Source organism: Oncorhynchus mykiss, chromosome 2 (genome assembly GCF_057628025.1).
Source record: "Oncorhynchus mykiss isolate SJ-2025 chromosome 2, ASM5762802v1, whole genome shotgun sequence".
NCBI lineage: Eukaryota > Metazoa > Chordata > Actinopteri > Salmoniformes > Salmonidae > Oncorhynchus > Oncorhynchus mykiss.
In genome coordinates, this window is record NC_143023.1 from 74,022,184 (window position 1) to 74,045,888 (window position 23,705).

Genomic DNA, 23,705 nt, shown 5'->3' on the forward strand with positions numbered 1-23,705 from the left:
GCCTACTCGGGGCACATGGCCATCACCGATGCTCGTTTAATGTGACAGAGCCAAAGGCAAAATCTGAGGGCTACCGATCCTGTCTTTGAGCAGTCCCAGACGCCCCAATATTTTCAAACATGTTTGATTCTATCGGCACAAAATCTGCAATGCTCTTGTAGTGTGAGATGTGTTACGACAAGTTTTGGAGAATGGTGATCAGCAATAGCCAATGAGAGCTCGCCAGAGAAGAAGCCAGTGAGATGATGATGTTGTTTCGCTTGACCCAGAATGAGTAGACTCTCGAGTAAGAGCGATGACTACTAGTATGCGTCTGTACTTGCCTTTAACCAAAGCCAAAGTGTCAAATCATTACAGCTCTGAAGTTCACGAGTAATGTTTTTCAATTCAAAATGTTGGCTAGAAATTTCAACTCTGTATGGCACGATTGAATGTCTGACTGAACTTGTATGAGGCTGCTTTGAGCCACAGGTCATTTTAGCTATGTTAACAATCTAATCACATCATCACATCAGAATCTTGTAGTGTGTGACACCCCGTCTGTGCCAGATCATTTCGTGTGCGCAGCACTACATTGGCAAGACAAAAAAACTACATGAAAGACGGTCATTAAATGTGAGAGGATCAGCGATGTTAGGATTTTGAAAGTCGTGTAGTGTACTCCAGGTATAAGGGGGCAGTTAAAATCAGCACAATTTATTGGGGTTCTTGCATTGGAACTATATTGATATCACAATATACCATAATAAACATTAAGTTCAAATGCCGAGACTCCGAGATCATTAAATGCTTTAGAAGTGACAGGTTGGCGAGAAATCTGCAGCCTTTCTCCGCTGGGCTGTATCAGAAGAATGAAGAGCTCCCTACCCAGTAAAGTCCGTTTCAGTAATGAATATAGGCTACAAGATTGATAGGGTAATTCACCTATTTTAAACAGCCTATGTGAATACAGCCATACTGCTCAGTTTACACATCGGTTTTACCAAAATAATGCAAACTAAATGCTGAAAGCCTAGTAGCCTAGTTACAGTATTCATGCATGCAAACAAAAATACTGAATAGCAGTTTGGCTTAGAATACCGACACAACTGCAAATGCAAACAAATGAACGAGAACAGAAAAAACAGCGGTACCAAAATATCAGATCGATAAAGGCATGACACAATCTATATTTAGGCTAGTTACATTAATAGTAAAGAAAAGATTAATAGAGATCTAAATAAACAAAACATAGCCTACAAACTATTACAGCTGTCTTGCCAAAAAAATAGGTCTATAGGCCCGCTTCAAACATGGCAAACCATGCCACTGAAGAGTTCAGCAGTACGTTGTGATATGGAATAATACACTTCCGTGAATCAAATTTGACCCACATAATCAATCAAGAAATGCCAACCTACCATAAACACGTTTTGAATACGTACAGTTCAATTTACAACCACGAAAACCAACAGGCTACCAGGAAAAAAACAGCCAACAGGCTACCAGGAAAACCACAGCTTGGGACCACGTGAACAGAACCTTGGGAGAGGTGAGTGCAGACGGGGGAAGCCAGGGTGCTGTAACCCTGGATAAAGTGGATATAAAAGTTGACAAATCCCAGGAAACATTGCAGTTGCACTCTGGACGTAGACTGGGGCCAATCCACCATCGGTCTCACCTTCCCTGGATCTGTACACTCCCTTTAGCGATGATGTAACCCAGGAAGGGGATGGCGGAGCAATGAAATTCGCACTTCTCTGCTTTCACAAAAAGCTGGTTCTCCAGGAGGCGTTGGAGAACCTGTCGGACGTGGAGCACGTGTTCTTGGGTGGAGTGGGAGAAAACGAGGATGTTGTCGAGGTAGTCGAATACAAACCAGTTCAACATGTCGCAGAGAACATCATTAACTAGAGCCTGGAACACAGCTGTGGCGTTGGTAAGGCTAAATGGCATGACCAGATACTCATAGTGACTGCAGGCCGTGTTGAAGCCAGTCTTCCACTTGTCCCTTTCCCATATCCGCATCAGGTGGTAGGCGTTCCGTAGGTTCAGCTTGGAGAACATGGTGGCCCCCTGGAGTGGCTCGAAGGCAGAGGAGATGAGTGGTAGTGGGTAGCGTTTCTTCTCCGTGATGTTGTTAAGGCCCGGATTCATTGCACGGGCGCAGGGTTTTGTCCTTCTTCTCCACAAAGAAGAACCATGCGCCGGCGGGGGAGGCAGAAGGACGGACAAACCATGCAGCTAGGGCGTCCTGACATACGTAGGTTGATGGGAGTGGTGTTGTGGGTGACCCAGCCTATAGAGCGCCCGTCCAGCACTCTAACGTCCATGGGAATGGAGAGGGGCTGAGTGGTGATGCCCAGCTAGGACACCAGGGTAGCGTCCATAAAGCTCTCATTGGCCCCAGAGTCAATGAGTACCCGGAGAGATTTGGACTGGTTCCCCCATAGCAAGAGGGCATGAAAAGGGGTGCAGGTAAGGGTAGAGTAAAAGTTATCCGCATGGCCCACCAGAGTACTTGCTCCTACCGGTGAGCCTGGTCTTTTAGTGGACAGGCAGACAACAAATGACCAGAAGTCCCGCAATACAGGCAACTCTTAGTGTGAAGCCTGTATAGCCATTCGTCTGGGGACAGCCTAGCTCTGCCTAGTTGCATCGGCTTGGCAAGAGGTGAATCGGCAGACTTTGGAGACTCTCTGGGGAACTCGGGTAGCCTTGGGTTCTCTCAGCAACAGAGCCATCGGGGACTTCCGGGATGCCTAGGAGGCGAGGTGGAAGCCTTGGGTGGGCGAGTGAAATCGAACCTCCTCTCATTCTTTCGCTCCCGTAATCGCCCATCGATCCGAATGGTCAGGGCGATGAGATCCATCGGTAGTTCTCGGGCTGCAAGCTCATCCTTTACTTCCTCCGATACTCCGTGCAGGAACATGACGAAAAGTGCTTCCGGGTTCCAGGCACTCTCAGCTGCCAGCGTGCGGAAATCCACCACATAGTCTGCCACACTGTGGGAGTTTTGCCAAAGCTGGAGTAACTTCCAGGCAGCCTCGGAGGACCAATGCGCAGCGTGGTACGTGTTCATATTGCTTACTTTTGATAGAACACTGAAAAGTACAAAATAACAACGTGAATAAATTAAACAAACGAAACAGTCCCGTGTGGAACACGGAAAATAATCACCCACAACTCAATAGTGAAACCAGGCTACCTAAGTATGGTTCTCAATCAGGGACAACGATTGACAGCTGCCTCTGATTGAGAACCATACCAGGCCAAACACAGAAATCCCAAATTATAGAAAAAAGAACATAGACAACCCACCCAACTCACTGACCATACTAAAACAACGACATAACAAAAAGAACTAAGGTCAGAACGTGACAATTTGGGGATTTTTAAATGAATAATTTTCCATATTTTACAAATGTTTGTATTGAACTTTTATTTTTAGAAAATAAAAAATATGTCTGTTTTGAGTATCTGTTGTGTGTCAACTCCACCAGTGGCTTGTTAATACTGTCAAAAATTATTTGAATCACTGTTCTGCAACATATGCTTAAACAATTTAAATATTTGCTGTGCTAGACCCAAGGGATAATGTTAATGTTGTAAATCTAGAAAAACATGCCAAAATGCTAATTAAATTAGCCCTGGAGGATTTAATAGTGCTGTAAAACAAAAATATATTTGAATAATCTACTGTTAGAATTAAAAAATCAAGGCCTTTAAACACTTGTTGAACAATAATTGTTCAAATGAAATGCCTTTTATGTTGCCTGATGGAGTTGACAGATCCAGTTAGTTGCATTGTATGAAGAAAAACTGAAATGAGAACAGCCTTTGGCCGTGGTAGTTTGGCAATACACAACACCTCGTCGGGCTTTATTGCTTAATTATAAGATCTCAAATACATCTCAGCTCCTTTCTATGGTGTGATGGCTGATACTTTGGTCTATCAAAATATATGCACTGCTCAAAAAAATAAAGGGAACACTTAAACAACACAATGTAACTCCAAGTCAATCACACTTCTGTGAAATTGAACTGTCCACTTAGGAAGCAACACTGATTGACAATACATTTCACATGCTGTTGTGCAAATGGAATAGACAACAGGTGGAAATTATAGGCAATTAGCAAGACACCCCCAATAAAGGAGTGGTTCTGCAGGTGGTGACCACAGACCACTTCCACGTTCCTATGCTTCCTGGCTGATGTTTTGGTCACTTTTGAATGCTGGCAGTGCTTTCACTCTAGTGGTAGCATGAGACGGAGTCTACAACCCACACAAGTGGCTCAGGTAGTGCAGCTCATCCAGGATGGCACATCAATGCGAGCTGTGGAAAGAAGGTTTGCTGTGTCTGTCAGAGTAGTGTCCAGAGCATGGAGGCGCTACCAGGAGACAGGCCAGTACATCAGGAGACGTTGAGGAGGCCGTAGGAGGGCAACAACCCAGCAGCAGGACCACTACCTCCGCCTTTGTGCAAGGAGGAGCAGGAGGACCACTGCCAGAGCCCTGCAAAATTACCTCCAGCAGGCCACAAATGTGCATGTGTCTGCTCAAATGGTCAGAAACAGACTCCATGAGGGTGGTAAGAGGGCCCGACGTCCACAGGTGGGGGTTGTGCTTACAGCCCAACACCGTGCAGGACGTTTGGCATTTGCCAGAGAACACCAAGATTGGCAAGTTCTTCAATGGCGCCCTGTGCTCTTCACAGATGAAAGCAGGTTCACACTGAGCACGTGACAGACGTGACAGAGTCTAGAGACGCCGTGGAGAACGTTCTGCGGCCTGCAACATCCTCCAGCATGACCGGTTTAGCGGTGGGTCAGTCATGGTGTTGGGTGGCATTTCTTTGGGGGGCCGCACAGCCCTCCATGTGCTCGCCAGAGGTAGCCTGACTGCCATTAGGTATCGAGATGAGATCCTCAGACCCCTTGTGAGACCATATGCTGGTGCGGTTGGCCCTGGGTTCCTCCTAATGCAAGACAATGCTAGACCTCATGTGGCTGTAGTTTGTCAGCAGTTCCTGCAAGAGGAAGGCATTGATGCTATGGCATTGATGCCCGCCCATTCCCCAGACCTGAATCGAATTGAGCACATCTGGGACATCATGTCTCGCTCCATCCACCACAGACTGTCCAGGAGTTGGCGGATGCTTTAGTCCAGGTCTGGGAGGAGATCCCTCAGGAGACCATCCGCCACCTCACCAGAGCATGCCCAGGCGTTGTAGGGAGGTCATACAGGCACGTGGAGGCCACACACACTACTGAGCCTCATTTTGACTTGTTTTAAGGACTTTACATCAAAGTTGGATTAGCCTGTAGTGTGGTTTTCCACTTTAATTTTGAGTGTCACTCCAAATCCAGTCCTCCATGGGTTGATAAAATTGATTTCCATTGATGATTTTTGTGTGATTTTGTTATCAGCACATTCAACTATGTAAAGAAAAAAGTATTTAATAAGAATATTTCATTCATTCAGATCTAGGATGTGTTATTTTAGTGTTCCCTTTATTTTTTGAGCAGTGTATTTAAAATGTTCATGTTAAGACAAATATTTGTGAAAGAAAGTTTTGTCCCATCTATCAAGAATCCCTGAGATCTAAAACAACTCATTTTTTTCTCAGCCTTATGTCACAATGTGTAAAATAGCATGAGATGAACTGTAATATTGCATATTTTTCTCTCTGTCCCATAAATGGGGCCTTGCTCGAAACTTACGGTGGGGCCCAGCGAATCTGTGCTACGCCACTGTGAAGCAGACTCATATCAGTTGTTTTCAACTCATGATTATCACCCACACTATGAAGTTGTGATATTGTTGTTGACATGTTTATCACTGAACAATTTATGGCTTTTTTTAGGCTGCATGTTCTACATGAAATATGAGCCAATGATACATAAAACATTTTAAAGTTGATCCACAAGTACAAGTGTAACAACTGCTCCATAACAGAATAAACATTTCAACACATTTGGCATCGACCATATAATATATAATCACTGGACTGTCACTGATATGTCGTGAAGGAAGGTGTGACTACAGGTTAACAGCACTTCCTGTTATTTCACTGTTATTTATACTGATGGGAACACACAAATGTAAACCTTGTTATGGGCTGTTCAGTGAAGGTAGTCTGGAAAGTATACCTAGTATTCTGGAGGGGAATTCAGTCTATTATCCAATTTCAGGGATATTAAATTGTCATTTTTGGTTGATACTTTTTTCAATAGATTTGGCTACATGATTAGGACTAGATTTGATGACTTTCGGAGAGGCAGATATGTTAGTTTGTGTGCAGAAAGGGAGGAATTATTCTATCAGCCCAAGGGAACCTTTGGCTCTGTGGATTCCTTAGTGAAGTAAATGGCTAAGCCACAGTTAAAAGCAATGACAGATCTGCTCTCTTTTTGCACAGACACTGTGTCTAACTTCACATGTATAGACCATTTTAGTGCAAATTTGAATTTGAAAACTTCAAAGTGTTTTTGGTCATTGCACAACACCAGAGTCACACAACTGAAACAACATCTTTGAAACTCAATAATTACCTTTCCATTGTTATTTCGGTTCAAATGTGCTATTTTAAACAGATTGAGTTAGGCCTACTCGCAACTCTCAAGATTGCAGGATTCAAGGAAGTACTGAACATGTGATGGGTGTTTTAAAAAAATGGTCAAACAGCTATCTATTCACAGGAAGTGTAGGTTAGTTCAACTACGTACTTAGGTTTTCCTCTTAGACTGGCACCAGAGTAAATTTAACTCTAATTGAAGAAAATGTAACTGCCAACATTTGGTCCCAGTCTAAAAAGAGTAAAACATACTCAGGCAGTTATTTTTTCAGAGTTGCATAAGCTAAATGTAGTGTTAATATTTAACTTTGCGTATTAATTGAAAATTACTCTGTTACTCTGTTTTTTTATCTCTCTGCAGTGTTGTTCAGTATTCTAGAGCTAATTATTTCAAGTAATGTTTACTCTCCTATGGGGTTAAGCTCAACACTATTTTCAGGTCGGCTCAGGGATTCGAACAGCAACAGAGCATGCTGGGAAATATGACAATCACGCCCCTCCCAAATCTGTGGATACACCAAAGTTTTAACTCCCTGTCTCTGGTTACTCTTAATGGAGTTAAAAGTACTCGTTCCCAATCAACTCCAGTTATCAACACTAACTCCAGGCAGCGTATCACCATGTTGAGGGCTTAAATAACTCCAGGAGAATCAATTTAATTTAAATGTTTTACTCTATAATTTCAACTCTCCTTGATTTACTGTGTATGTATCTGAGAGAGTGTAGTGAGTGAAAAAGGAACTGCAGAACATTATATTAATGAATTAAATAAATCATCCTCATCCAACAAGGTTTCAGATTGCCTCCCTCACACTACTGCCACACCTTTTAGCTATGCCTGGGAGACAGACATACACTTAATATTCCATCCCCTCCTAATAGATTTCTGTAAATGCTGATGACAGAAATGTTTTTGACCACGTGCAGCTTAGTCATTTATGTGTGACATTCTGAGAATGAAATAAATGTCATGAAAATAGATATTCATCAAAAAATTAATTTCCTTTCTGTCAAAGTCTGAGTCGCTACTGGTGCATGTATTGAAAACAAGATAAGGACCGGAGAAAAAATGGTGATCAAAGAAATGTCACCATGTCTAGAATATCACCCAGTGGATTGTACACATCACATAGCAAGTGGTCATCACGCATCTCACACCAGGGTGCTTACCTGCCGTGACGGACTGATTTACAGTTGAAATGGTTGACATTAGAAAAGGTATCATGCCTTTGTTGATCTTTTGCTTTGTAAATCAAGCCATAGTAGATGAAATAGCATTACAAACAGTGGCAGAAACATTTATTTGGATAAACTGATATAACTTGTCATTGAACTCCAGAGTTCAGAATGCTAGTTAAGTGTGCATGAGCTCATCTTAAACCATGATGATGCTCCCTCTGTCTTTCTCCCCCCACCAGGCCCAGTCTCTCTGCGGATACGGGGCCCAGTTCAGCACACTTTCTTACTAATTAGGCAGTTGTGTCTCAGGTTGTCATGGCAGAGCTCTACACATCTGGGGGGGGGGCTTAATATAGCGGTGCTATTAGCATGACCCTTCACACTCTCTCCCTCAAATCATCGCCATGAGGAAGGATGAGACCCAGAGCCCCACTCATTAGACACAGAACCACGTCTGAGGAGGAAGGACTTTACTTGACTTGACCAGAGCTGACGGCAATGGCCTTGGGTTACACTCATCAGATGCAGACAGCCACAGGCAATTAGGAGGAATGTGTAGCCATTTATCTGAGCATACAAAAGAGGGTAATTATATGCTTTACCATATTCACTCAGGTATTTCACAAAATACAAACACATATTTTTTTTAAATATGAATTTTATTAATCACTGAACTAATCGCAAAACGCTAATACCCCTGGGTTTAGTGTTATAATAAGACTTGTTCAAGTTAATTCAGTCTGAGGGAGCCTGTTGGTGATTAATTAAGCCCTTTGAAGACATATTGTTAGTATGAGCACCGAGCTTCAGTGATGGACTGCTGTGCTGATGCAGACAGCTGATGACGAAGCGCTGACGTCTCAAATGATGAGTCACCCCCACTCCACGTCCTCACTGACGGAGGGGGCCCCCCATTGTACTGCCTGCTCTGCCACGAGTCTGCCTCCCTGGCTCCCTGCCTCTGGGCCTCCCGCTCCACACTGTAGCACCATACTGCCAGAGAAACACAGACAGCTCACATCACCGGGTCATTCCCTGCATATAGACTCTAGTGTGTGATGCAGTCAACACGCCAAAGCTCCTAAACACAAACCAGAGGGCCAGGACTCGACCAGAGCTCCTACTACGTCTGTCTCTTTGTGTGTTTGCATGTTTTTCTGTGTTGCTCTTTCATGCTAACAACTGCTGGTCACACACTTTCCCATCTGCTTTCATTATAATGGTGCTACAATCAGAAAATTCATGTAGTGGTTGTGTTTGAGTTGCCCAGCAACTACGTGTCTGTTAACATAAAAGGGTCTGACTTAGGTCAGATTATGAGAAGGGAGTGTTCTGGAGGGGTTGATGGCCGTGCCTTAAATTATTAGTATGATAGGAGTTGACCTGTGTGGACCCCAAATTAGGAGAGAAGCAGGGTGGCCCTGGAGTGAAAGAGTCCCAGTAACCAAGTCTGTTAAACACTTTCTGTGTATGAAGAATAACAAGGTGGATGGAAACCAGCTATGAACACAGAGGAACGGGAGAGCATACATGTACTCTTGTTACACGCTTGAGGTGTCTTGGCCTTAATCAAAACAGACAAATATCTCAATGACTTTTCAAGTAGCACTTCAGGGCTAGCTAGTCTGTGTGTATCGCACTCTGACTTATTCTTCTTACTTCACATTTGTGCAAGAGTATTTTTTGCTATTGAGCAAACAGTTCATGAGTAACCAGGGAAGGGAATAGATGAAGCTACAATAACGCCCTCATGTTTCAAATCATACGTGTACACCCCAGAGCCCAGAGCTGTATCTGGGGTCCTGACACATATTCATCTGTGCCTGGAGAAGACATCAGCTTCCTGTGGATGTGGCAGATTTCATCCTGGAGCCTCATGGGCTCCTCTATTCTCTGCCATACACCAGTAATCTCCTTCCCGTATTGGCTATGCGCTGTGCACAGCAGGCATGGAGGATGTGGTGGGGAGAGAATGGCACACAGCGGCGAGGAGGAGCATGTAGCTAGGCCTGATTAGAGCTGGAGTGCTACCTCACGTGGGGTCCTCTGAGGGTATGCATGTCACGTTCTCATTGATGCGCCTCGACATGGCTGTGTCAAGCCAATGTGCTGGGGTGAGTTTTACAATGGTCGATTGTCTTTTCTTCTCTTTATGCCCCAGTTCAAACATCTCATTTTGATATCGTGGACTACCTTCCTGACTGGCTTTTAGACTGTGAAGATATAAGGGTGTTGAACAGAGAGTCTGTCAGCAGGAGAGCATAATGTCTATCTCTTTGATCTGGCACCCATCCACACATAATAAATATCTTCTTTGGAACAAACTGTATACTTTCACAATGTAAAACAGCTTAATAGCAGATTATGTTTGCATTACAATGGAACAAGCAATTCTTTTAAAGAGATTCTCAGCTACTTTTGTATACTTTTAAGCCAGTAGTTCTGAAAGTAGCACTCACAAGCCGAAAGTGGTCCCCGGAAATTGAGTACTATGTCATATATGTACAGATATGTGCACCACGTCATTGCTCTCTTTGTTGCTCTCTCTCTCTCTCTGCTGTGTCCACATGAGCTGTTGGGCCTGCCCTGCAACCTCATTGGATAACGCCTGGCATGTCTCTTGCTAGCTGTCACTGAAATGCGAGGGGCTGAATCTCATTGGCTAGAACACTAATTACTAGGGGGCTGGCCCACATGGGAGGAAATGAAGGTCAAAATTGCACGGCACAGCTTCAAGAAAAGTCGCTTTCAAATTAAGGATTTTGTGGCTAATTGAGGTAAGACAGTAATTCTGCTAATAGATTATGCATGTAGGAACAACACATTGACACATCCAGCCCAAAGCGGGAGGTTTAAAAAATACTTTCTTAGTCGCCAAAGTACCGGAGCATGTCTTTAGTGGTACTGTGAATGATTCATGTGACATACTATCAAAACATTTGTGGCTGAAAATGCATGGTCTAAAGAAATCATCAAAACATCAAGGTGCAATTATAGGAGTAGCAATTAAATTGTGTTTATGCAGGCAAAATTGAATAATTATTGGTCAGTAGATTACAAATAGCTAAACTTAGAACCCTCGCTAACTACATTAAACTCTTCTCACAGAACCTTAACTACATTGAGGGAGTCCACCCCCCAGTAAATATCCTCTCACCACAGATACAAAAAAATTAAAAGCAGAAGTAGAGCAGTTCCAAGGCAGTATCATATTACAATGAGGGGTGTGTCGATGGGAGAGATAAGTGTGGGGTTTGCTGCTAGCAAGAAGTCCAAAAGATAAACATTCAGTGAGCGGCTGCTGTTGAGGCCAGGCTGGATGAGCACAAGCACACGTCACACACATCCTGAGAGAAGACAGTTGTTGTTTCAATACATACAGGCCAACCAAACTACTAGTCTTGAATAAAACTAAAGAATTACAAGCACACCTTCAAACTGTATAGTTTATTCATTCTAATAGTCATCTCCCTAAACCTGTTTATATTTTACTCTTGCTGCTGACCTGAAAATCAGCAGATCTAACCTTGTGTGTGCTGTAGTTGTCAGTGCTAGACGGACTGCTCCTGCTGGGTGAGAGCTGGGTGTGGCCTCTTGTCAGCCTGCTACTAGCGTGCCAGGAAAGCTACAAACACAGTCCAAAAATTCTAACTTCTCAATCACGTGACTATACACACACACACACACACACACACACACACACACACACACACACACACAAAAGAGTTAAATTGAAGGAAATACAATATTTCCAAACTGTCAATGAATGACAACACCTCATACAAGGAATTTTTCAGCAGAAAATGATGAATCCCTACTCCTTATCTTTTTGCCCCCACTGACCATGGTTTAGCCTGCTAAACCCTTCGGAGCATGTTTGATTCTGTTGTAAAACTGGTTTATGAGACATTATTCTTAGTCATCCACGATGGCTCAGGAAGAGTCAAACCTTGATTTTGACCCTGGTAAGGTAGTTGTTGATGTCACGATGGGGAGGGAGTCACACTCTACCTTGGGTTCAGAGAGCCACACCTCGATCACATGTTCCCCTCAGTGTTCAGTCCTGCTTACACATATCTGGGATGATGCGTCACAGCAGCTTATTTCATCTGGTGGGCCTTTCAGCCAGACACCAACACACACACACACATGCACATGAACACGCATACGCACGCATGCAGGAACTTTCACAAGCAAACTCTTTCTGTGAAAGATTTCCAATAAATATCCTCTTACCAGTGTTCCAAACATAAAGCAGAAGTACATTTTCTGGACTGTATCATTTTACAATGAGACTGGGTTGATAAGAGATAAGCATAAGATACCAACACATGCGCACACACTCACGCACGCACGCACACACACACACACATACTGTACATGAAAAAACACAAGCACTCAGAGTATTGTTTTTCGAATGAAAGGTTACTATTGGGCAATTTCACAGTGACAGAATGACACTGAGAGACTTGAATTTATCACTTTAAATACAGTACCAGTCAAAAGTTTGGACACACCTACTCATTCAAGGGTTTTTCTTTATTTTTACTATTTTCTACATTGTAGAATAATAGTGAAGACATCAAAATTATGAAATAACACATATGGAATCATGTAGTAACCAAAAAAGTGTTAAACAAATTAAAATATATTTTACATTTGAGATTATGCAAAGTAGCCACCCTTTGCCTTGATAACAGCTTTGCACATTTCTTGGCATTCTCTCAACCAGCTTCACCTGGAATGCTTTTCCAACAGTCTTGAAGAAGATCCCACAAATGCCTAGCACTTGTTGGTGGATTTTCCTTCACTCTGCAGTCCAACTCATCCCAAACCATCTCAATTGGGTGTAGGTTGGGTGATTGTGGAGGCCAGGTCATCTGATGCAGCACTCCATCACTCTCCTTCTTGGCCAAATAGCCCTTACACAGCCTGGAGGTGTGTATTGGGTCATTGTCTTGTTGAAAAACAAACAATTGTCTCACTAAGCGCAAACCAGATGGGATGGCGTATCGCTGCAGAATGCTGTGTTAAGTGTACCTTGAATTCTAAATAATCAGACAGTGTAACCAGCAAAGCACCCTCACACCATCACACCCCCTCTCCATGCTTCACGGTGGGAACTACACATGCAGACATCATCCGTTCACCTACTCTGTGTCTCAAAAAGACACGGAGGTTGGAACCAAAAATCTCACATTTTGACACATCAGACCAAAGGACAGATTTCCACCGGTCTAATGTCCATTACTCGTGTTTCTTGGTCCAAGCAAGTCTCTTCTTCTTATTGGTGTCCTTTAGTTGTGTTTTTTTTTGTTGCAGCAATTCGACCATGAATGCCTGATTCACTCAGTCTCCTCTGAACAGTTGATTTTGAGATGGGTCTGTTACTTGAACTCTGTGAAGCATTTATTTGGGCTGCAATTTCTGAGGCTGGTAACTCTCTAATGAACTTATCCTCTGCAGCAGAAGTAACTCTGGGTCTTCCTTTCCTTTGGCGGTCCTAATGAAAGACAGTTCCATCATAGCACTTGATGGTTTTTGTGACTGCACTTGAAGAAACTTTCAAAGTTCTTGAGGTTTTCCAGATTGACTTAACTTCATGTCTTAAAGTAGTGATGTACTGTCATTTCTATTTAATTATTTGATCTGTTCTTGCCATAATATGGACTTTGTATTTTACCTAATAGGGCTATCTTTTTTTATACCACCCCTACCTTGTCACAACACAACTGATTGGCTCAAACACATTAAGAAGGAAAGAAATTCCACAAATTAACTTTTAATTAGGCAAACCTGTTAATTTTAATGCATTCCAGGTGACTACCTCATGAAGCTGGTTGAGAGAATGCCAAGAGTGTGCAAAGCTGTCATCAAGGCAAAAGGTGGCTACTTCGCAGATTCTCAAATATAAAATATATGTTGATTTGTTTAACACTTTTTTGCTTACTATATGATTCCATATGTGTTATTTCACAGTTTCGATGTCTTCACTATTATTCTACAATGTAGAAAATAGTAAAAATTAAGAAAAACCCTTGAATGAGTAGGTGTGTCCAAACTTTTGACTGGTACTGTATGTGCCAAACAAACACAATTGATTGCAAAGTTACACAAACCATTCATCTCTATGCACAAGGACTACCTTGAACAATTTCCACTGAAAATGTAACATAAACACATTTACTCAAAGAACAGTGCAGATGTAAAGTTTTGGAAATGACGGTAAAATCTCCCTCACTTTTTTTATGTGATCCTGTTTTGCAAAAACTCTGTTAAATATCTTAACCCGAATGAAGATTCAAAGAAGTCTGAAGGAAGACACCTTGAGTTTGAAAAAATCTGTTTTGGTTATTAAACTACAGTAAGTGAAGTGGATTATCACCCGGTAACAGAACGATGTAAACAAAAAAAATGTAATATCCTCCTTTGCATGTTTTGGTATTATTCTACAAACTAACCACGTTTCCATCCACAGTTTTTAAAGTCATCATATAAAAAGAAAAATCATGACAGCTGTGATGGGAACAACTGTGATGCTGTGATGGGATGATATGGTGTGAGGTCCAAATCCCACTACAATTCGGGAAACCATGTAGTTTATTACAGGGTGGTGAAAGTGCACTGATCTTTATGCTCCTTTATGCAATAAATATTCTGGTGACATGATTATCGATGATGATCGATGCTTGACTGCCGTTTGACAAATACATATATTCTCACTCTTATCATAATCTTATCATGTAGACTAGCCAATATGCACAGACTACCCTCACTGTATCTGCGAGCTGTTGGCTAGAGCTCACGTGGCAAGACCAGAGTAGGCACATTTGTTATTTAACCAACAGTTTTTGTGACAAAACTATCAGTACCAGTAGTTGAAAATGTGATGGAAACAGATTTTTATTTGGTATATGAAAACTTGAGTGAAAAAGTACATTTTGTGTGCACTACGTCATCACACACTGGCTTTTATCTGCAACAAGTCCGTTTGGTGGGAACACATCAAATGGTGGGAAAATGTGCATGTTTTCTTTATGCATATTTTTTTAAATATATGTTTTAATCTGTTGCCAATTGGATGGAAACCTAGCTACTGACTACACAGAGGAACTCTGGAGCTCTGTCAGAGTGACCATCGGGTTCTTGGTCACCTCCCTGACCAAGGCCCTTCTCCACCGATTGCTTAGTTTGGTCTGGCGGCCAGCTCTAGGGAGTGTCTTGGTGGTTCCAAACTTCTTCCATTTAAGAATGATGGAGGCCACTGTGTTCTTGGGGACCTTCAATGTTGCAGAATTTTATCTGTGCTTCGACACAATCCTGTCTCGGCTCACTACTGACAATTCCTTTGACCTCATGGCTGGGTTTTTGCTCTGACATGCACTGTCAACTGCGGGACCTTAGGTGTGTGCCTTTCCAAATAATGCCAATTAATTGAATTTACCACAGGTGGACTCCAATCAAGTTGTGGAAACATCAAGGATGATCGATTTAAACAGGATGCACCTGAGCTCAATTTCGAGTCTCATAGCTAAGGGTCTGAATACTTATGTAAATAAGGTATTTGGGTTTTTTGGTTTTAATAAAATTGCTAGAATTTCTAAACTGTTTTTGCTTTGTCATTGTGGGGTATTGTGTGGAGATTCATTCATTTAATCCATTTTAGAATAAGGCCGTAACATAACAACATTTGGAAAAAGTCAAGGGGTCTGAATACTTTCCCAATGCACTGTATGCCTTAATTTAAAAAAATGTATAGACTCTTAGCTCATTTGACATCAAATTTGATGTACTCATAATATGATCATCACATGTTAGTGTTCATGGGTCTTTCTACGTGGAAATGCCCTATTACAGTGTAAGTACCAGATGTAAGAAGTAGTTTCGTAGGTGGTTCATGTTTTACCAAAACAAGAGTTTCACTTTCCAAAGTGACTATTACTGACTGTACGTACTGGTGGCTATGGATTTAAAATACTACTACCATTCATATCTTTGGACCAAACACAATTGGATGGCTGAGTCTCTTGTTATTAATGCCAGAGAACAAGTTGCAGCCAGTTCTTTTCTGTTGTTGTTCTGGTCTTTCTCAAAGCTTGGAAAAGATTGGGAGTTACCAGGGCTGGATGTGTTGATTCATATCCCTGTTGCAAATAGACTTTCACACAAAGTGCATGTGTGAGTGTTCAGTGTGTGTGCGTGCGTACGTGCGTGTGTGGGGGTATATTTGTCTTATGTGTCATGTCATTGCAAATGATACATTTTCATTGAGAATAGCAAACACCCACATATACCCTCACTCATCAGACAAGTCATTTATCAGAACCCATAGTTCACAACCTATCACATGGTGGTGGTCTGGTTTGTGGCTCACTTTGTCTGCATGCTCTCTTTTCTTCTAAGAATGCCACTGTTACGTTAAGCAGCTACATTCCCCGCTGGATATGGGTGTGTCTCAGAGGAGATGGGGAAAGACTTGAGTCCTGAGAAGTGTTTACCAAGTCACTCTTAAGTACATTCCCAGGAAGGTGAAAAGGTGCTACCTGATCATCACACATTTCCTGTGTGTTCTGGGTAAATAAAGAAACTGACCAAAACTTCTAATCTGATTTAAAAACAGATTTTTTTTTGACCGTACGAGACACTATCAAACCATTGTGCTCACTATGGGAGTCACTTTAAACAGCTAATGGACCAATCAATGCTATTAACCATGCCTCAAGGTACACTCCATGACCTTATGTACAGTATGTGGACACCTGCTCGTAGAACATCTCATTCCAAAATCATGGGCTTTAACATGAAGTTGGTTTACTACTCCTTTACTGCTATAACAGCCTCCACTCTTCTGGGAAGGCTTTCCACTAGATGTTGAAACATTGCTGCAGGGACTTGCTTCCATTCAGTCTCAAGAGCATTAGTAAGGAAAGGGCACTGATGGTGTGCAAGTAGGCCTGGCTCGCAGTCAGCGTTCCAATTTCATCCCAAAGATGTTCGATGGGGTTGAGGCCAGGGTTCTGTGCAGGCCAGTCAAGTTCTTCCACTCCGATCTCAACAAACCATTTCTGTAGGACCTCTTTGTCATGCTGAAACAGGAAAGGGCTTTCCCCAAAACTGTTGCCACAAAGTCAAATCAAATCAAATCAAATTGTATTTGTCACATACACATGTTTAGCAGATGCGAGTGTAGCGAAATGCTTGTGCTTCTAGTTCCGACAATGCAGTAGTAACCAACAAGTAATCTAACTAACAATTCCAAAACTACTGTCTTATACACAGTGTAAGGGGATAAAGAATATGTGCATAAGGATATATGAATGAGTGATGGTACAGGGCAGCATAGGCAAGATACAGTAGATGATATAGAGTACAGTATATACGTATACATATGAGATGAATAATGTAGGGTATGTAACATTATATTAGGTAGCATTGTTTAAAGTGGCTAGTGATATATTTTACATCATTTCCCATCAATTCCCATTATTAAAGTGGCTGGAGTTGAGTCAGTGTGTTGCCAGCAGCCACTCAATGTTAGTGGTGGCTGTTTAACAGTCTGATGGCCTTGTACAGTATAGTATATACATATATATATACATATGAGATGAGTATGTAAACAAAGTGGCATAGTTAAAGTGGCTAGTGATACATGTATTACATAAGGATGCAGTCGATGATATACAGTAGAGTACAGTATATACGTATGCATATGAGATTAATAATGTAGGGTAAGTAACATTATATAAGGTAGCATTGTTTAAAGTGGCTAGTGATATATTTACATCATTTCCCATCAATTCCCATTATTAAAGTGGCTGGAGTTGAGTCAGTGTCAATGTCAGTGTGTTGGCAGCAGCCACTCAATGTTAGTGGTGGCTGTTTAACAGTCTGATGGCCTTGAGATAGAAGCTGTTTTTCAGTCTCTCGGTCCCAGCTTTGATGCACCTGTACTGACCTCGCCTTCTGGATGATAGCGGGGTGAACAGGCAGTGGCTCGGGTGGTTGATGTCCTTGATGATCTTTATGGCCTTCCTGTAACATCGGGTGGTGTAGGTGTCCTGGAGGGCAGGTAGTTTGCCCCCGGTGATGCGTTGTGCAGACTTCACTACCCTCTGGAGAGTAGTAGTAGTCGTTTAGCTCAGTTACCTTAGCTTTCTTGGGAACAGGAACAATGGTGGCCCTCTTGAAGCATGTGGGAACAGCAGACTGGTATAGGGATTGATTGAATATGTCCGTAAACACACCGGCCAGCTGGTCTGCGCATGCTCTGAGGGCGCGGCTGGGGATGCTGTCTGGGCCTGCAGCCTTGCGAGGGTTAACACGTTTAAATGTCTTACTCACCTCGGCTGCAGTGAAGGAGAGACCGCATGTTTTCGTTGCAGGCCGTGTCAGTGGCACTGTATTGTCCTCAAAGCGGGCAAAAAAGTTATTTAGTCTGCCTGGGAGCAAGACATCCTGGTCCGTGACTGGGCTGGATTTCTTCCTGTAGTCCGTGATTTGACTGTAGACCCTGCCACATGCCTCTTGTGTCTGAGCCGTTGAATTGAGATTCTACTTTGTCTCTGTACTGACGCTTAGCTTGTTTGATAGCCTTGCGGAGGGAATAGCTGCACTGTTTGTATTCGGTCATGTTACCAGACACCTTGCCCTGATTAAAAGCAGTGGTTCGCGCTTTCAGTTTCACGCGAATGCTGCCATCAATCCACGGTTTCTGGTTAGGGAATATTTTAATCGTTGCTATGGGAACGACATCTTCAACGCACGTTCTAATGAGCACGCACACCGAATCAGCGTATTCGTCAATATTGTTATCTGACGCAATACGAAACATCAGTCGGAAGCACAGCATCGTCTAGAATGTCATTGTATGCTGTAGCATTACGATTTCCCTTCACTGGAACTAAGGGGCCTAGCACGAACCATGAAAAACATCCCCAGACCATTATATTCCTCATACACCAAACTTTACAGTTAGCACTATGCATTTGTCCGTCGGTCTGCCAGATGGTGAAGTGTGAGTTATCACTCCAGAAAACGCGTTTCCACTGCTCCAGAGTCCAATGGCGGCAAGTTTTACACTACTTCAGCCGACGCTTGGGATTGCACATGGTGATCTTAGGCTTGTGTGCGGCTGCTCGGCCATGGAAACCCATTTCATGAAGCTCCCGACATGCAGTTCTTTTGCTGACGTTGCTTCCAGAGGCCGTTTGGAACTCGGTAGTGAGTGTTGCAAATGAGGGAAGACAATTTTTGCACGTTATGCGCTTCAGCACTCGGCAGTCCCGTTCTGTGAGCTTGTGTGGCCTACCACTTCACAGCTGAGCCATTGTTGCTCCTAGATGCTTCCACTTCACAATAACAGCACTTACAGTTGACCGGGGCAGCACTATCAGGGCAGATATTTGACGAACTGACTTGTTAGAAAGGGGGCATTCTATGACGGTGCCACAAGTAAAGTCACTGAGCTCTTCAGTAAGGCCATTCTGCTGCCAATGTTTGTCTATGGAGATGCATGGCTGTGTGCTCGATTTGTATACACCTGTCAGCAACGGGTGTGGCTTAAATAGTCAAATCCACTTATTTGAACGGGTGTCCACATACTTTTGTATATATAGTGGACCATCAAAGAGCAGAACTACAGCATGGATTTCAAGATGTGTGTTGATGTTTAGAATTAGATTGAGAAGTGATATGATATGCCTAGTTGACTTTCAAATGCTTCAGATGTGGCTTCATTTGATATCACATTAAGCCAGAGGCTGCCTGGCTGCCACCCTATCCATATGTATGTATGTGTGTATGTGTATGTGTGTGTGTGTGTGTGTGTGTGTGTGTGTGTGTGTGTGTGTGTGTGTGTGTGTGTGGGGGTAAACATTCAACCTTTAGATGAAGAGGACACCAATAAACTGAAGACAAGCTCCAGCCCCACCAGTACTGGCTGGTCATTGCAATTTTCATCCCCAGGGTCCAGTGGCCAGCAGGCCCAGTACACCTGAGATCAATGCAGGAGATATTCCTCACCTCTTTCTTTGGACAAACTTGTTTGCTTTGCTCCATGCAGAAATCTGAGCATGACTGCCATCTGATAGCCATTGTGTATCCAATTTTTCTCTGCCGGTCTCACATGTTTGGAATGTGGTAATCCTTCTGCATGAGTTAAATGGATAGTATTCCTCACCCTTTGACTATTACACAGCACATCAAATAGTGGATAGACCTTGGGTTGACTCTACAAAGCCCTGTTAGGTGTGTTCGTTAGACTGTTTGACATGTCCCCGTATCATAGTAAATAAAAACTGCTCTCTCCATCATGCATCATTAACATGGCTTTCATCTCTGCCAAGAAAACAAACCTCTGCCAAAAATGCTGTTCTGTTGAACAGAACTTTCTCATGCAACTTCCCTTTGCAATCCTGCTATAGTGTGTAGCCCTTTTTCTATTACAAAATGAATCAAAGATATGAATTCAGTGTTTTGAACAAATGTCAAATAAAAAGGGTGTCAACTGAGGACTACAACTGGAATTGATTACCTTTCCTAATATTTGCAAAGATGATCTTTATCCTGAATAAACCTAATGCAATCACAACAGCTGTCAGTGCACATGTTTGTGTTGTTGACTTTGGGTCTGTAAGGAGCTGAGGGGGGCAGACTCCTCGTGCCCCCAGGACATTTTAACGGTGTTGGTCTTTGTCCTGAGTGCAGATCCACAGATGTTGCTCTCCATGGGTTTATGATTATGATGTGGCAAATGACAGAGTCTAGTCTGTATCTCTCCGGAAATGCTCTGACCCTGTTTCAGGATGCTTTTGACATAAGATACTTGTGTCAGAGACGGCTGTGATGATGGAGTCAATCCTTTATTGCTATGTTCCATGGCTCATTCCTGCCAGATCTGGCAGCACAAATGTCAGTGTGCTTTCCACTCGATTTACCCCATAAACCTCTCGCCAGCCTATCTGTCGTATGGAAGCAGGTAAATTGCTGCTCATGAAGACTGTTCCAGGGATTTCCTTGGCCATATCCTAACATACTGTAAAACCATCACTGTAGTAATCCATCAAGTCTTTTAGGATCAGGTGCAGCAGGCAGCAGCACCCACACAATACGCCAGGTGCATCCCTACCAGTGAATCAGGCTGTCTGATTCAGACAAATAGCTGTGAAGTGCTCTCAACAAAGACATTGCCGCTGTCTGCAACAGGCGACCGACAGGGTTCAATCAATGTATCCATCAGAGAATGGGTAGAGAGTAATGACATTCTCCCTCTTCGTCTCTGTCATTTTACGCTTTTTACACACTGGAACTGTCACATTTCTTCTGCAAATAGAATACACTGCATGGTATTATTTTTAAAGTAGCTTTTATCTTGACATTTTAGTTTCAATTATTTTACCATCCTTCAACTTTGAATCACATCATGGCAAAAAGCAATATGGCTTGTTTCATTCATTTATGTAACTCTCTGTTACATATTCTAAAAAGATCTCATTCAAGCTTCAAGCCTCTGAGACACGACTAGCTGTATTTCATTGATGGACATCACAGCAGGGAGAATTTACTCAAACAGCTTAGTCACCACCCTTTTAGGAGCTGGCACGGGGCCCAGGAGGACTACCTCAGGGGAAGGGCTAAATTTGACTCCACAGTACACAGTCCTAATCAGCTGCATCAAAACAATCATTAACAGAGCTCCAGCCTGCCTGTCTACCTGCTTCTCTATCTCTCTCTGTCTACTCACAGACCAGGGAATCGCCTCAGAAACAGACAGACCAGGGGACTCACCTCAGGGACAGACAGACCAGGGGACTCACGTCAGGAACAGACAGAACAGGGGACTCACGTCAGGAACAGACAGACCAGGGGACTCACCTCAGGGACAGACAGACCAGGGGACTCACCTCAGGGACAGACAGACCAGGGGACTCACCTCAGGGACAGACAGACCAGGGGACTCGCCTCAGGGACAGACAGACAAGGGGACTCACCTCAGGGACAGGCAGACCAGGGGACACACCTCAGGGACAGAGGGAGAGATTCACCTCAGAAACAGACAGACCAAGGGACTCACCTCAGGGACAGGCAGACCAGGGGACGCACCTCAGGGACAGACAGACATACCAGGGGACTCACCTCAGAGACAGAGGGAGAGATTCACCTCAGAGGATCACCTTCCTCTCACCCTTATTTTTCTAAAATAGAATTTAACAACTACTCTGGACCTCTAGAGCTCCACAAACTCAATACAAACAAGACCTCACACATAGCATAGGACCACGCGTAACAGAGCGGAAGACTTGCGATGCACGCTTTACACTGCATCAGGCTCTGGCAAGAAATACAAACCACACAGAGGCATGACACAGTCTAAGGGAACCCTTGCCCATGGATCCTCAGAAACGGCTATATTCTGGAAAGTAGAGTGCAAACAACAAATCTTTACATATAGGACAGCTGTTTTATCTTTAAACTGCTTTGTCCACAAATTGTTTGTCTCATCTCAATTAGCTACATTCAGTTGTATGTAAATATCAAGAGGAAGATCCTAAACAACCTGATGATTGGGTAATCTATGTGGGAGATTACACATGTTGCGTGGCACACTGTTCATTAGCTTTATCCTATTTTGTTTACCTGTTAGAAACACGCAGTTATATGGCTGTGGATGAACAAAATTGTTTTACACTTTTTATGAAGGTAGCATGACATTTGCCAGCAAATAACTGAATTTATGCCATTTCGTTCAGTTAGTTTTCTTTTACAACTCAAGCGGTAATTTGGAAAATAATGATCAGGTTACAGTGTTGAAGTAAGTACTGGATGTGAAGTATGATATGAGTTTGTTTCGGCTCCACAGGTGTCAATGTGTTACGTTCTATACATGCAATGGCTTATTAATGGGGTGTGGGTTGTAAACCCAAGCCATTGGCTGTAATTTTAGTGGTGTCATCCCATAGAGCGTGAGGGAGGGTAGAGGCCTCTGGCCGAGTGTGAAGGGTGTGTGGAGGAAGCCATCTGCTCCCGTTAATGGTTCATTAGTCAGGCTGCCCTCTGATCAGCAGGTACACTAGGACTGCCCCTTAGTGTGATAATATATGTTACATTCCTTATTAAAATGAGGGGTGATGGATGGCCAAGTCTATGTTTGAGTTTTACAACAAATGATAGTCCCACTAAGCGCAAACCAGATGGGATGATGTATCGCTGCAGAATGCTGTGTTAGCCATAATAAGTGTGCCTTGAATTATAAATAAATCACAGACAGTGTCATTAGCAAAGCACCCCCACACCATCACACCTCATCCATGCTTCACGGTGGGAACCAGACATGCAGAGATCATCCATTCACCTACTCTGCGTCTGAACAAAGACACAGCGATTGGAACCAAAAATCGCAGACCAAAGGACAGATTTCCACTGGTCTAATGTCCATTGCTCGTGTTTCTTGGCTCAAGCAAGTCTCTTCTTATTGGTGTCCTTTAGTAGTGGTTTCCTTGCAGCAATTCGACCATGAAGGCTTGATTCACTCAGTCTCCTCTGAACAGTTGATGTTGAGATGTGGAAGGTAACTCTGTGTCTTCCTTTCATGTGGCGGTCCTCATGAGTGCCAGTTTCATCATAGAGCTTGATGGTTTTTGCGACTGCACTTTGAAGAAACTTTCAAAGTTCTTGAAATGTTCCGGATTGACTGTCCTTCATGTCTTAAAGTTATGACGGACTGTCGTTTCTTTTTGCTTATTTGGGCTCCCATGTGGCGCAGTGGTCTAAGGCACTGCATCTCAGTGCATAGAGGTCCCTGGTTCAAATCCAGGGATTCAGGGACCTTTGCACAGTCCCTGGTTCAAATCCAGGCTGTATCACATCTGTCCGTGATTGGGAGTCATATAGGGCAGTGCACAATTGGCCCAGCATCATTTGAGTTTGGCTGGAGTAGGCAGTCATTGTAAATAAGAAGTTGTTCTTAACTGT

The 23,705-nt window shown here is 43.0% G+C and overlaps 1 protein-coding gene across 2 annotated transcripts in view; it reads right to left on the minus strand.

The window, feature by feature from the left end:
• LOC110495986 (peptidyl-prolyl cis-trans isomerase FKBP8) overlaps window positions 1-23,705 on the minus strand; it is a 51,767-nt gene that overhangs the window by 25,691 nt on the left and 2,371 nt on the right. The window contains exon 4 of one of the 2 annotated variants that reach the window (XM_090207066.1): window positions 8,377-8,729. The exons of the other annotated variant lie outside the window; for it this stretch is intronic. Within the exon in view, the coding sequence (XP_090063192.1) occupies window positions 8,609-8,729 (121 nt within the window). The 3' untranslated portion in view covers window positions 8,377-8,608. Of the gene's footprint in view, window positions 1-8,376; window positions 8,730-23,705 lie in introns of those variants that run through there. 2 annotated transcript variants of the gene reach the window in all.